Genomic DNA, 12,519 nt, shown 5'->3' with positions numbered 1-12,519 from the left:
CCGAGATTTCCTGTCACTTGCTCCTCTCTGAAACGTTTCAAAATGCATGTGGAAGAAAGCGGTCAGAAGGATGTAAGTACAAAGTTCAAAAAAAAAGATGTAAACATTAAGAGGGAAAAATGTTCGGTGCCTGCTATGAATAAACTCATTCAACAGCCCAAACACTCAATTTGATAGTCTTCCAAAAAGATGCAGAAATCAATTTGTTACAAGTGATCCCGCGATGGTTTCTGTGGTTACTCGTCTTCGTTTAAGACTCACATGAGTCACAGTACAATGACTGACCGCTGATAGCCCACGCCACAGTTATCAATATGCTACATAAGCAATGGGAACACATTGCAACATTTGTTACGTTCTTTGTCATTGCTACAAATGGGTGTTTATCATTGCAATGTCTTCTGGTGTAAACTATCATTAATTTCAGAGAGAAATCTTCGGACATGTGACCACAGACTTGTTCAAAGTTACGAAGAGTGTCTTAAAGGAGAATAGAGAGGCGGTGGGGAGGTTAAAGGAGGGAAGTCCAGAGCTGAAGGCGAAATATTGGAGATGCTACAAATCCTTTTGGTTACTATGTTAAGTCTACCTACAGATAAATTCGTTCCTTCTCCAAATTATTGGCGTTTTAAAAAATCTTCATAATATTCAGCGATGAGCGGGAGGGGGAACCCATCCACCGCCCCCATCATCAACAACTCATTCAATATGAGGAAAAGCAAAGGCAGGGACCACTGAGAATGTGTTGAGAATCCACATGTAAAAAAAAAGAGTTGCACTCCTGTCCCTGTTTCAGCCAGAGGGGGGGGGGGGGGGTGTGAGGGTAAAAAATGGTCGATTTATGTAGAATGCTCTAGATTTCACTTCCTGTGCTTGCTGCTTCCTGGGGTTTCACATACAAATTTACAGGTTGTTTGAATGATGTACCAAGTGGAATTTGGGAACGATTCGCTAACTGACTTGATTGGTTAGTCCAATAAGCATTCTAACACACAAATGCAGCAAGGGCTGCATATGTTGCAGATTGTACAATTGGACACAGTGGCATGGAGTGAGATTAGACTGGCTTTACGGCAGCATTACTTCGCCTGATTCCCTTTCACACATATAAGCACCTTCGAGGTCGAAACGATTGCCATTGTCCTTCTGGGGGGGGGGGGGGGGGGTAAAAAGAAACTTTCCACTCCAGTGTTGCAGAAACTCTCCTCCTAAGACACAGCAAGGTCTGAAAGTCAAAATAATTCTGTTGCCTTTTTTTTGTTAGAGAACAGCGATAAATAAGAGGAGTTGGTAAATATTTTCGCTACAAGATTTATCGCCTTTTAGCGAGGAGCTGTGGAACTTCAGCCTGAAGTTTGTCGTAAATGGGTCAAGATATGGAGTTGAACTGTAAAGATGTCAGTGCGTTTGTGGGTATGGCACTCAGATGGCAAAGGAGAGGGAGACGTGGAAATAGCAGGAGTGAGCGAGAATAAATCTGAACTCAGCCTGCTAGGCCAATAACAAAAAGTGTACCCCGGGCGAACACAACCCTAACACCAATTAATGTAGGCTCAAAGTGTAATTAAGCATCACGGCGATTGAATCAAAATAGGGTCAGATAATATAAAAACAATGACAGCTGTTTGTCTGAATGGGTACTGGTTCTTGCTATGACTTGCATTTAAATTCAAGAGTATTATTATATCACCAAATCGGGACTCTGTTGCATTAACATTTGTGTCATTATTGCGGGGGAGGGGGTGGGGGGAACTGCGCTAACTAATGATGGGATTTCTAATAGGGCGTTGAAAATAAAAAGTAAAACATGAAAAAGATTTCAGTGTTAGTTTGCCCTCAATGTGGCGAGAGATACTAGCGAGAAAGTGTAAGGGGTTGTGTGGGATTGCCCTTCCGTAATCACTCGAAGGTAAAGCAACACTTGTTGTCTTCCTTGAAATAAGAAGCTGACAAAGACTTCATTCTCAGGTTTCTGTTCCCTTTTACTCGGTGGGGGTGCGGGCTGGAGTGGGGTGGAGGGCTGGACTTGCTGACAACGTGTAGAACGAGTCCCTGTCAGAGTATCTGCAAGGCCCGGGACTAGGGAAGGCCTCGAAGAGACGTCTTCTTTTTTTTAAAGAATCTGTCTTTGAATCGAGGTTAAATAATCTGCTGTTAAAATGTTCACAAAGCCCATGAGTGTGACATGGCAAGACAAGAGGGGGAGAAGATGTCGGCGTATGTTCTGTATGTGTTAGGAAGTGTGAGCCTCTTTGTGAACACATGTAATGTACATGTGTGACCACGTATATTTGTAGGCATGAATGTGTGTGGAAGAGTGTACACATATTTGTAAGTATGAATTTGTGTGTGCAGGCCTTATATGTATGAGGCAATATATGTATCTATATTTGTAGGCAGGAATATGTGTGTGTGAGAAAGTATGTGCGTTTGTAAGTCTGTGTATGTGTAAGAGAGTAGTAGATCACAGAGGGTATGTGAGAGAGTATATGTGTAGATTTAATTACGTGCATGAGAAATATATCCAAATAATTGAAGGAGAAATATTTCGACTGATAAGAAATGTTTTTTTTAAAGCAGGAACTCAATAAACGCTAATGCTACATTGCAACCCCCCCCCCCCCCCCCCCCCGCCCACCTCCCCGCCAATCCTACACGAGATTGATAAACACGGAGCCAAGGATTCTTCCAGCCAGAATGAGAGAGCAGCGGCCTCGCCGTTTGAATTTCCGGAAACAAAGCCAGGGCGAAATGCAGAATTTATTTTGGGTGATTGTGATGAGGTGGGAACAAGGGTAAAGCTTGTCAGGCCGGCCTCGCGCGTTTTCCTTGGCTGTTTTCAGCGTGTAAATACTGTGTGCAGGATGTGGCCCCTTTTTGACAAGGAAACTAAGAAATATGTGGCGCCCGGTTCTTAATGAGGGGAAAGAAAATGACATTGAACAAGAAGCAGATTGTACAGACTTACTTGAGAGTATGTCCCAAATGCCTCTTGTGTCCGAATGCAGTGTGTGTTTGTGGATGTGTGGATATACACGCATCTCTGTGTTTATGTACACACTTGTTTATAATATTGAATTGCCCGGTGATACTGTCTGAACCCCTCAAAGCTAATCTCAGTATTTTAGGCTGACCATTGAATAACTGTTATCATATAGAAATAGGACTGAGAGCCACCAGTCGGAGATGGCGATATGGGTAGATTAATTCTAATACAATAGGGTGAAGTGTCTATGCAATCATGCAAACTCCGCAGGATTGGTAATTCCCATTTTCATTGCAAACCGAGTCAAGTTCCATTCTAATTACAGCGTGGCTACTACAGGACTCAATTTACTGAATCTACCCTGAAGCCTGGGCTTAAACACACTCACATTGCCTTTGCTATGTCATCTGGTACAGGTGTTCCCACATCTGCATCCTGTTATTCAAGGATCATTGCGGCACGAACTGAATTCGCTTTCCTTTAATAATTTGAAGGGCATATTGTATATTGAGACGTTGCATTTCCTGAATGGGGTTTGGAAGATTTCTCTGACAAAATGGCTGATGGGTCTTTAGATGGAATACAAAAGACGGCACGTTTCGTGTCATAGCTGCAGAACCCCGAGAACGGCAGATATACACACAAATATACATACAGACACACATACACGTGTACATACAAACGCACATACACACAAACACATGTATATACAAACACATGCACGTGTACATACAAACGCACATACACGTGCATACGCGCACATGTATATACAAACATACACGTGAACATACAAACACACATGTACATACAAACACTTACGCATGTACATACAAACACATACACGTGTACTTACAAATGCACATACACATGTATATACAAACGCACATACAAATGTACATGCAAGCACACACGTACATACAAATGCACGTGTGCATACAAACACACACGTACATACACAAACACATGCACCTACAAATGCGCACACAAATATGAAAATAAGCACATACATGTACAAACGCATACAATGTGCAAACAAACACATTCACAAACACACAGCACTATAAGCAGTTGTGTGGGCTTCGACCTAACTCACTAACACACTATTGATCTGTTGTGTTATCAAACGAAGACTCGAATTTACCACGTCCCAGAGTCCAGCCTGAGTGGAGCAGGGGCAGGGAGCCAGAGGTCGAAACCACATCTCAACCCTGCTCAGTGTCTGTCTGACCTCCGCCTGTGGCATTGCAGATTGGCTGTAGTTACTGAACCAGATTGGATTAACCCTTTCCATCCTCCCCCACATTCAGTTGCCGATATTGCTGCGACCAAACACTTTCGAAAGCAACATTTTAAAAGTTAAGGCGACTGCTTGAACACGAAAACTCGGGGTAATCCCATCAAAACAAAATGAAACACAGCCGGATTTAGGGAGAGAGCCAAGCGAGTGCAGTGGCAAGTTGCCGGGATTTGAATAAACACTCAGTCCGTATTTTGAACCGCAGGGAGACGCATGCAATGGTCGCCCCGTATAAAACCCCATTTAAAACCGACCCTAATGACTGCAAATAATCAGCGTTTCGATCTGATTTCATGCAGAGATGCATCTCACCGAAGGGCGACCACAGCTCATTCCTGGCACAATAGGATATGTAGAGAAAGATAACGCGTCGAGGCAAAAAAATCGACTTCCTGGCATATAACACAAACATGCTGTGTGAGTGAGAGAGTGTGTGGGGGGGTGGGGGGGGGGGGGGACACGGACGACTCCCTGAATGTGTTGGAAAGACAGTTTATTTGTTTAACACCGGTACCTCCAACCGTTTTGCTGGCTGCGAATTTAACTGTAACTGTGTGTGTGGGGAGTGTGTGTGTGTGTGTGTGTGTGTGGCGGGGTGGGGATGGGGAGGGGGGGGGGTGATATCGTATTAAAATGTTTAAAGTTGGAAACCTACCCAAGAATTGGAGCTTGTGTGTATTTGGCAAGATAAATCAACCAAAAGCAACTTTCAATGATGGTTTAGGAACCAACTGCGAGGTTGATCAAGGGGCGGCGGGGGGGTGGGGGGGGGGGGGGGGAGGGTTCCCAAACGTAATGTCATACACACTTATTTGAGTTTGATATTACCCGTAACATGTAACCTCTCGGGCTCCCTCCAGTTTTTAAGGTATGCTTTAATGCGAACACCGTGATCAATAACATCGACTGTTGCATCGCTTTTAAATGAAATACATTGAAGATGTCAAGCCTTGGGCCATGCTTGGCAGAGACGGGGCCGGGCGGGGGGCGGGGGGGGGGGGTGGAATAAAGAGATAAATTGCCAATCCAACTTGTTCGTGTCGAAACCCTCTATTCTACTCTGCAGCCCCGTTGCAGGGGAATATATGAATTCTGATCACACGCGTGTTTTATATTTTGTGAACTTATTCCCTGACATAATACCAGCTTATGTCTGCTCAGAATGTGCTTTAAACTTGAACACTGAGATTTAAATGACCGTGTGTTGGTTTCCTAAGTGCAGCTGATAATGATGAGAGGGTCCAGATCAATAATTTCAGTGAGCATGTTCTTGCCAGGTGGGGGGTGGCGGGGGGGCGGGATGGTGTGTAATGCATTTGAATGTATAATTCATATATAATTTTACAGACTACATCATGAGATGAATAAATACCCGTTAAGTAGCAAATGCAATGGCGTGGAAAGATCGAACAGGGGCGGGAGGATTAATATCAGAGGGCTGATATTAAGGGAAGTGCTTTGTCGCCGTGCTAATCCGCACTTTAACCTGCCATTAATATAATTGAAATTAATCTATGGTTTAACAAACCGAGGTGACAATTGAGTAAGTGTTGCGTCTAACAAGTCGGTCACTGGATTCTGGAACTGCCCTATCTATGCATTGGGACCCATTTTTTTGTGCCAGTGAATTGTTTTACTGCCTTCGCGTGTGCAGTGGAAAATGGGGAATTCGGTTTGATTTCCTTGAATGTATCAGTCCAGGTGGTCCCACTTAAACAATGGATCAAACCCAGACACAACACGTGGTTTGCTTGATAATTATTCATTGCGATATTAAAACACGGCAGATCCGAGTTCATTTCTTGCCACAAGACACGGTGAAAGAAAGTTTGATCCGAAACAAAAGGCCATCGTCAAACAATCGATCTGAGCCGAGAAAAGGACAATGTCCCCCCGGCCTTTAAGCTGGGGCATTAAGTTGCAAGATTTCTTGAGATTGGCGGCGGCGAGGGAAGAATTGTACCTCCAAAAAAAAAACCCCTCTTTGATTCGTTGATCTCTCTGAGAACTCACTCGATAAATGGATCCCTGACAACGTTCCACATTGAACCGAAATCCACATTACCTCCTGCCGAAATTGCATTTTCAAATTTTAGTCTAGAATCCCCAAATTGAGTTTAATAAGAATTCACAAATCGTCAAATCACATGCGCGAGATAGACGAACGATCTTAATACATTTCTATACGCGGTGTAAGTAATTTATCCAAGGTCTGTTCGAATTCCTAACCCACGGGTTCTGTTGGATTTACGATTCTAGGATGGGTTTTTTTTTAGGCTAAAAGAAAGTCTTATCGACCATGTCTTTTGGCGGAAGCCGGCGGTTTAAAGATTCCTTGTACCTTTAATAATGAAGAAATCCCAGTTAAGCAGCGGAAGTGTATGCGGGTTATATTTTTACTTGCTGCACGGGCGGTTATGAATGTTTCGGGGGGTGGAGTTGGAGTGAGGAGTGGGGGGGGGGGGGTGGGGGTGGAGAGAGAGAGAGAGAATATCAGCTTTTATTGCATCACATGTAGAAAGGATCCAATCAGCTTTGAGTTGGGGGGAATTATTTGGTATAGTATCTGTGGACAAGTGTGCTAGACTGTGAACTTTTCTCCAGGAGGGAAGAGAACTGGGTTGGAGTTGGCCAGATGATCTGAAATAGCTCGTTTAACCGGTGTCCCCCCCCTCTTCCCCCCTCCCCACCAAAAAAGCTTTCTCCAAAAATGCCGCAAGATAGAGACAAACGCATTGATCATTTTTAATCTTTGCACCTCCAATTGCGCCATATATCTTTTTGTTCCCAAGTAATTAATGGCAGGACAATTTATTTTCTTTTTTGGATGGCGGACACAATGGTTGGAATTCTTCCAAGATGCGTGGATTACATCTCCAATGTGGCGCTAGATGGATTCCAATTCGGTCACCTGGAAATGCACGGGGTTAAACTGGGTTACCTGCGGATCAACGGGAAGCAGATGTTTGCTTTGTCCCAGGTGTTGGCGGATCTGTTCGCGGACGTCCCGAGGACCACAATCCGTAAGAGAATGGAGCACTTGAAGATTAAAAGGCGCCGCTGTGATCTGCGGGAACTGCGGACTCTCAAAGCCATGAACTCGGTGCCAACCCGGGCAGTCAAATGCTCCCTCATCTCCAAAGAGGACCTGGAGGCTTTGTACACGGTGTACAAGAGCCCTGACCCCGCCAGGAAAAGGCTGAAGGTAAAGGTGAGGGAGGGAGAGCGGCTCTCTGGCCGGGCGGGACACGGTTACTACTCCGCTTTCTGCTCCGAGAGGACGGTGTTGCTGCGGACCCGGGATCCTGGGGTGCTCTGCGGGCCGAGATGCCAAAGTCCCGGCCAACCGACTGCAAACCCTGGCACTCCAGAGCGGCCCCGCCACCTCCCGGCGCCCGACCCAGCCTCCAAAGCCTTCCCAGACTATGAAAATGTGGGGAAAGCCGGATTCTGCCCCGTTTACCGGCAGCAAGAGGTGTTTTACCAGGACCTGGTTTGCTGCTTCCCCAGAACCGATCAACCCGCCATAGCTGTGCGCTTCAATGGAACCGATGGTCCTGTTCACTTCAGGGCGAAATATTCCTGCTGTAACGGCAGTAAAAATGTGGCGAGTGGATTTATCAGTAACTATAATTCATCTCTAACCCCCCCGGCTTTCAAATCAGTTCAGAGGATGGTGTTATCCGGAGATATAAAGACTTTGAGTGAAAGTTGTTTTGCACACAGCAGTCAGAGCGCCTCTCTGGGATGTTCCAGCGACTCGGAATGCAGCCTGGCCCCGGGAAACCACTCCGACTTCGCCTCCACCGATGAAGAGGAGGATGAAGAGGGAGAGTCGCCACTTTCCGCCTCCAGCAGCGAGGATGAGAGCTCGTCCGCCTCCGATTCCAGCTCCACCTTCAGCGGCGTCTCGCTGCACAGCACCCGCTTCAGGCGAGCCACTCTGCCCAGCCTCTGCTCCAAGAGCCCGGCCATCCCCTCTCCTCCCGGCCCGCAGGACAGAGCCGAGACCCCCGCCGGCCAGCGCCGCTCACCTCACGCCCAGTCGCGCCCGTTCTTCCGCCAGCCGGAGCAGGGAGCCCCCAGTGTAGCCCACTGCCAGGGGACAGCCGGGGCCAGTGTTGCCCATTGCCAGGGGACAGCCGGGGCCAGTGTTGCCCATTGCCAGGGGACAGCCGGGGCCAGTGTTGCCCTTCCAGCCTGGGAGAGGCAGCCAGGGGCAGCGGGGAACCCCAGCCTGGCCCCCAACAACTCCACAAAGCATCGAGCCTCTGTAGCCCGACTCAAAGACAACTGGCAGCCTCTACAACAAAGGGAATCGTTCCATCCAAAGGCTTGGTGCGGTCCGAACGTTGCCCTTTGCCCGGGCAAGGACCATTGGAAATCTGACAGGACAGACAAAGCACTTTCATTAGATCTCAAAGTCCAGCTGGAGGCAGAGATTACAGAGGCGTTCGGGGGCTCTGGGTATAGCCAGAGATCTCCAGATACCAGCCGGACTCGCCAACAGCCGAGAGGACAACATACTGCCCTCAGCCCCCTCCACAGATCCGCCTCTGGGACCCTGGAAGGCAGCAAGGGGCCGGGGAGACAGCTCCATTCCCTGAGTGGGGGTAAAGCGAGTCTGGGTTCAGGGGTCCATTTGCATGTGAACAGAGCGAGGGAGCACCCTGAATCCAGCCATCAGGTCAAACCTTCTACCTCCCAAGGAATACAAAACCACAGCACTTTACCGAGCCGCTCCCCTGCTCTCCCTGGCTGGGATAGCGAAGGGGCAAAAAAGAAAGCGGCCCCTTCTCCCCGGCGCGGTCAGACCCCGAGAAGGTGCTCAGGAAAGGGTCCGGACCGGATTGTACCCTGGCTCAGGGCGGCGGACAAAGGGGCCAGTTTGCTGAAAGCCTCCGCCAAGTGCAAGCGGGTCGCCTGCGGATTCGTGACCCCGGTGAAGAAAGCTTTCAGCCTGATGGGCAACTTTCCTTCTCCACCTTCGCTGATAGTGGGGGAGGATGGAGACTTGTGCCCTGCCTATTCCTTCTGCTCCGGCCATTCTTACTCAACGCAGAAATGCCACCCGGCGTGGGGGTGGCAAATGGGGGGCACAGCAATTCCTCTGCCGCCCAGCCACAAGTTCAGGGGTTTCAGCCTATAACCCGGCGTCAGGCTGGCTTGGACCCGAATGGTTCGGATTGTGCAGAAATGAACCTTAGAGTCACCACTTCTCCAGGCCGAAAGCACCCAGATGGGAAGATAACCGTTTACAAGGATGATTCAAAATATATCTTTGATCATTTAGTCCCAAATGAACCGGAGCACTGAGAAATCTTAACCAAAAAAAGAATTGGATCGTTATTAATCAGCTACGAAACGTACATTGAAGAATATAAATGTTCATTTGAAGGCCTGTGTGTGTTTTTAATGGAGATGGGGAAAGGGAAACAAGTCGAAGTTTAGTCTCAGAGCTGTACAAACCCATATGTAGCTTTGCACTATTTATTTCCCATAAACACGGAAATGTCAACTGAATGAATAATCGAACCCATTTTCAAATGCATTACAACCACAAAGCAAATCCAAATAGACCTTCACAATGTAATGTGGAGTGGGGGAAGCTGATTGAAGTTATTGCTTTTTTTTCTCCCTCTATTCTGTCTAGAATACCGGATTTTTAAAAAAAATCAGATGTCCCATCACTGCAACATTTCACTCACCTCAGTTCCACATTGTGTTCAGGGAGCTTTAATTAAAAGTGGTCAAAAAGGGAGGGGGGACAGCTGTCACTTTTTTCGAATTAATTCCCTCAAAATTAATTGTCCTGTAGTTGGTTCATTTATTTCTCTCCATATACGCATGTACATACAAACACATACACACATGTACATACAAACACACATGAATATATAAACATACACAGGTACATACAAACATACACATGTACATACAAACACATACACATGTACATACAAACACACATGAATATACAAACATACATGTGTGCATACAAACACACATACATGTGTACATACAAACGCACATATATACAAACACACATGAATATACAAACATACGTGTACATACAAATGCACATATATAAACATACACGTGTACAAAAACACATACATATATCTACACACATATATCCATACAACACATATATATACAAATGCACATACATGCAAGCACACACGTACAGACAAATACACGCATGTGTGCACACAAACACATGCACCTACAAACACGCACACAAATATGCATACAAACACATCCATGTACATCCAAACGCATACACATGTGCAAACAAACACATTCACAAGCACACAGCACTATAAAAGGTTCAGTCCTATCGATAAACTATTGTCAGATTTTAATTTACAACACATTTGAGCTGATGCCTGTGTAAGGAGGGATGTGTTTGTGTAGGGGGGGGGCGGGAGGGGTTGGGGTACCTTTATTTGACTCTGTATGCGGGCCAATGAGTAAATATCCTAGGCTTCTGTCTCCTGTTAAATAATCGGATGTATAATTTGCTGGAGATACACAGGAACCCTCCCTTTAGATGCAAATTAGTTGAACTCTGGAGGAAGAGAGGTTAAGGCACCAGGGCATGCATTGCTGATCAAACCCCATGTAATGTTCCAGTCAATTGTCCCTTTCAACCCACAGAAAAAGACTTGATTCTCGAGATGAAATGCGATTGTAATTCCTTTTTTTAAAATTAAAATTTATTCCTCAGTTGTTGCAAGTTTTATTTATTTAGTTTTCGATAAAAGGTTTCTTTCAAGGGCCACAAAGAAAAAAAAGTTTGGCACGCAAGTTCCTTTTTTTTGTCCTTTGTCGCACTGAGGTTAGCAGCGAGTGAGCTAGGGAGGCTACACGGGGGACAATCTTGTTTGGTGTCTTCTCAGCGGCCGGGAGTTTGAATTGTGCTTATTTTTCACCGGCGAGTCAGTGGGGGAAACGTGGCGATGGTGTTACACTTTCAAAAGGATTATTTATAGCGTGTTTCGGTTCATAGTCATGGCGCTAGGTGGATCCGCTCAAGCGTCAGTGTTGAATTAGCTCAATGGAAAACACATTTAAGACAAGCAGATGTGAGGGGGGGGGGGGGGTGAACTTCACTACGAACATATTTAATCTGTTTTGCTCTCCCCCACCCCCCACTCTCCCCCCACGACCACCGCCAGCAACACAATTGCATTTTGGCCAAGATGGTGGTGGCTTTATTTACACAGGCAGGAGTGCGGGAGTACAGGAGTTGAGACATAGCAGGGCAAGCTGAGAGATTCAACTGAACTGCTGCATGTCACAAGAACCACGCAGGCTCTGAACAAAAAATGTTCTATACATTTTCCTTTAGTGTCAGGGAAGCTGGGTGATAAATGATTTTTTTTTAAAAGGCTTAGCCAGAGACAAAATCAAATCACAGAGAGAGAGAGAGAGTTCCTGTTTTCGGTGTGGTTGTGGAGGAGGGTGGGTGGTTTAGCTATATGAGTGCCTGGAGGGTTCAGGCCGGATACATTGAAACCGGCTTTAAGATTAAAACGAGAGCAGCTATTGGCGGGGGGGGGGGGGGGGGGCACATGAATCTAATATGCACAATGTGTGCCATGGGCTCCTACTTCCTCCCACCCCAGCCGTGCACAGAATAAGAAATTCACTGGGACGCGGAGCTGAACCCTGTCCACAATCTAAAGAAAGGCGAGCGGGTGAAACGAGCCGGTTTTAGGGCCAAGTTGTCCTCAGAAATCGAAGAGGCCAACACAGATTTCAAAGCGAGCTCGGAACCACAGCCAGCTGCTCACAGGGAACCGCTTCTAATCATCAGTCCTTTAGGGGAAGATGCAATCGCTTTCACTGGAAGATCATTCTCCTTTCTAAGCAGTAATTACAAGGATTCCTTCATTTCCATATAGTTGGGGTTTCCGAGTCCTACAGTTAAAATGAGTAGCAAGAGTTGGACCTTCCGCTGTTCAGAAAAGTGCGCATGTAAACTGGCAGTGATCCTTCAAGTTGCAGTGCTGCTCTCCGACACAGCGGCTGAGACGCCTGATGTTGCGGACTATTTTTAATTGTAATTACATTTGCACTCAACACTTTGAGGTACTCTCTCGATGGTATCCAGTAAGCACTGAAATATCCTAGCCGTGGAATTGGAATCAGGAAATGTAACGTGAAATGAGGCACGTATTAGTTAAAAAGCATGCAGACACTAATAAAAAATCAATTAAAATTGTATTAT

The 12,519-nt window shown here is 46.2% G+C and overlaps 1 protein-coding gene across 1 annotated transcript; it reads left to right on the top strand.

The window, feature by feature from the left end:
* The first annotated feature begins 7,031 nt into the window (after nucleotides 1-7,031).
* LOC144500990 (uncharacterized) lies at nucleotides 7,032-9,432 on the top strand. The gene has a single exon (XM_078224492.1). It carries the CDS (start codon nucleotides 7,111-7,113, stop codon nucleotides 9,430-9,432), a length of 2,322 nt encoding a protein of 773 aa, XP_078080618.1. The 5' UTR covers nucleotides 7,032-7,110.
* Nucleotides 9,433-12,519: the final 3,087 nt, after the last annotated feature.

This window comes from Mustelus asterias, chromosome 11, assembly GCF_964213995.1.
Source record: "Mustelus asterias chromosome 11, sMusAst1.hap1.1, whole genome shotgun sequence".
Taxonomy (NCBI): domain Eukaryota; kingdom Metazoa; phylum Chordata; class Chondrichthyes; order Carcharhiniformes; family Triakidae; genus Mustelus; species Mustelus asterias.
This window is presented reverse-complemented; position numbering and strand designations above follow the sequence as displayed.

Excerpts from the sequence above, each read along its gene's own strand:
- LOC144500990 (XM_078224492.1), top strand. The coding sequence starts at position 7,111 with ATGGCGGACACAATGGTTGGAATTCTTCCAAGATGCGTGGATTACATC.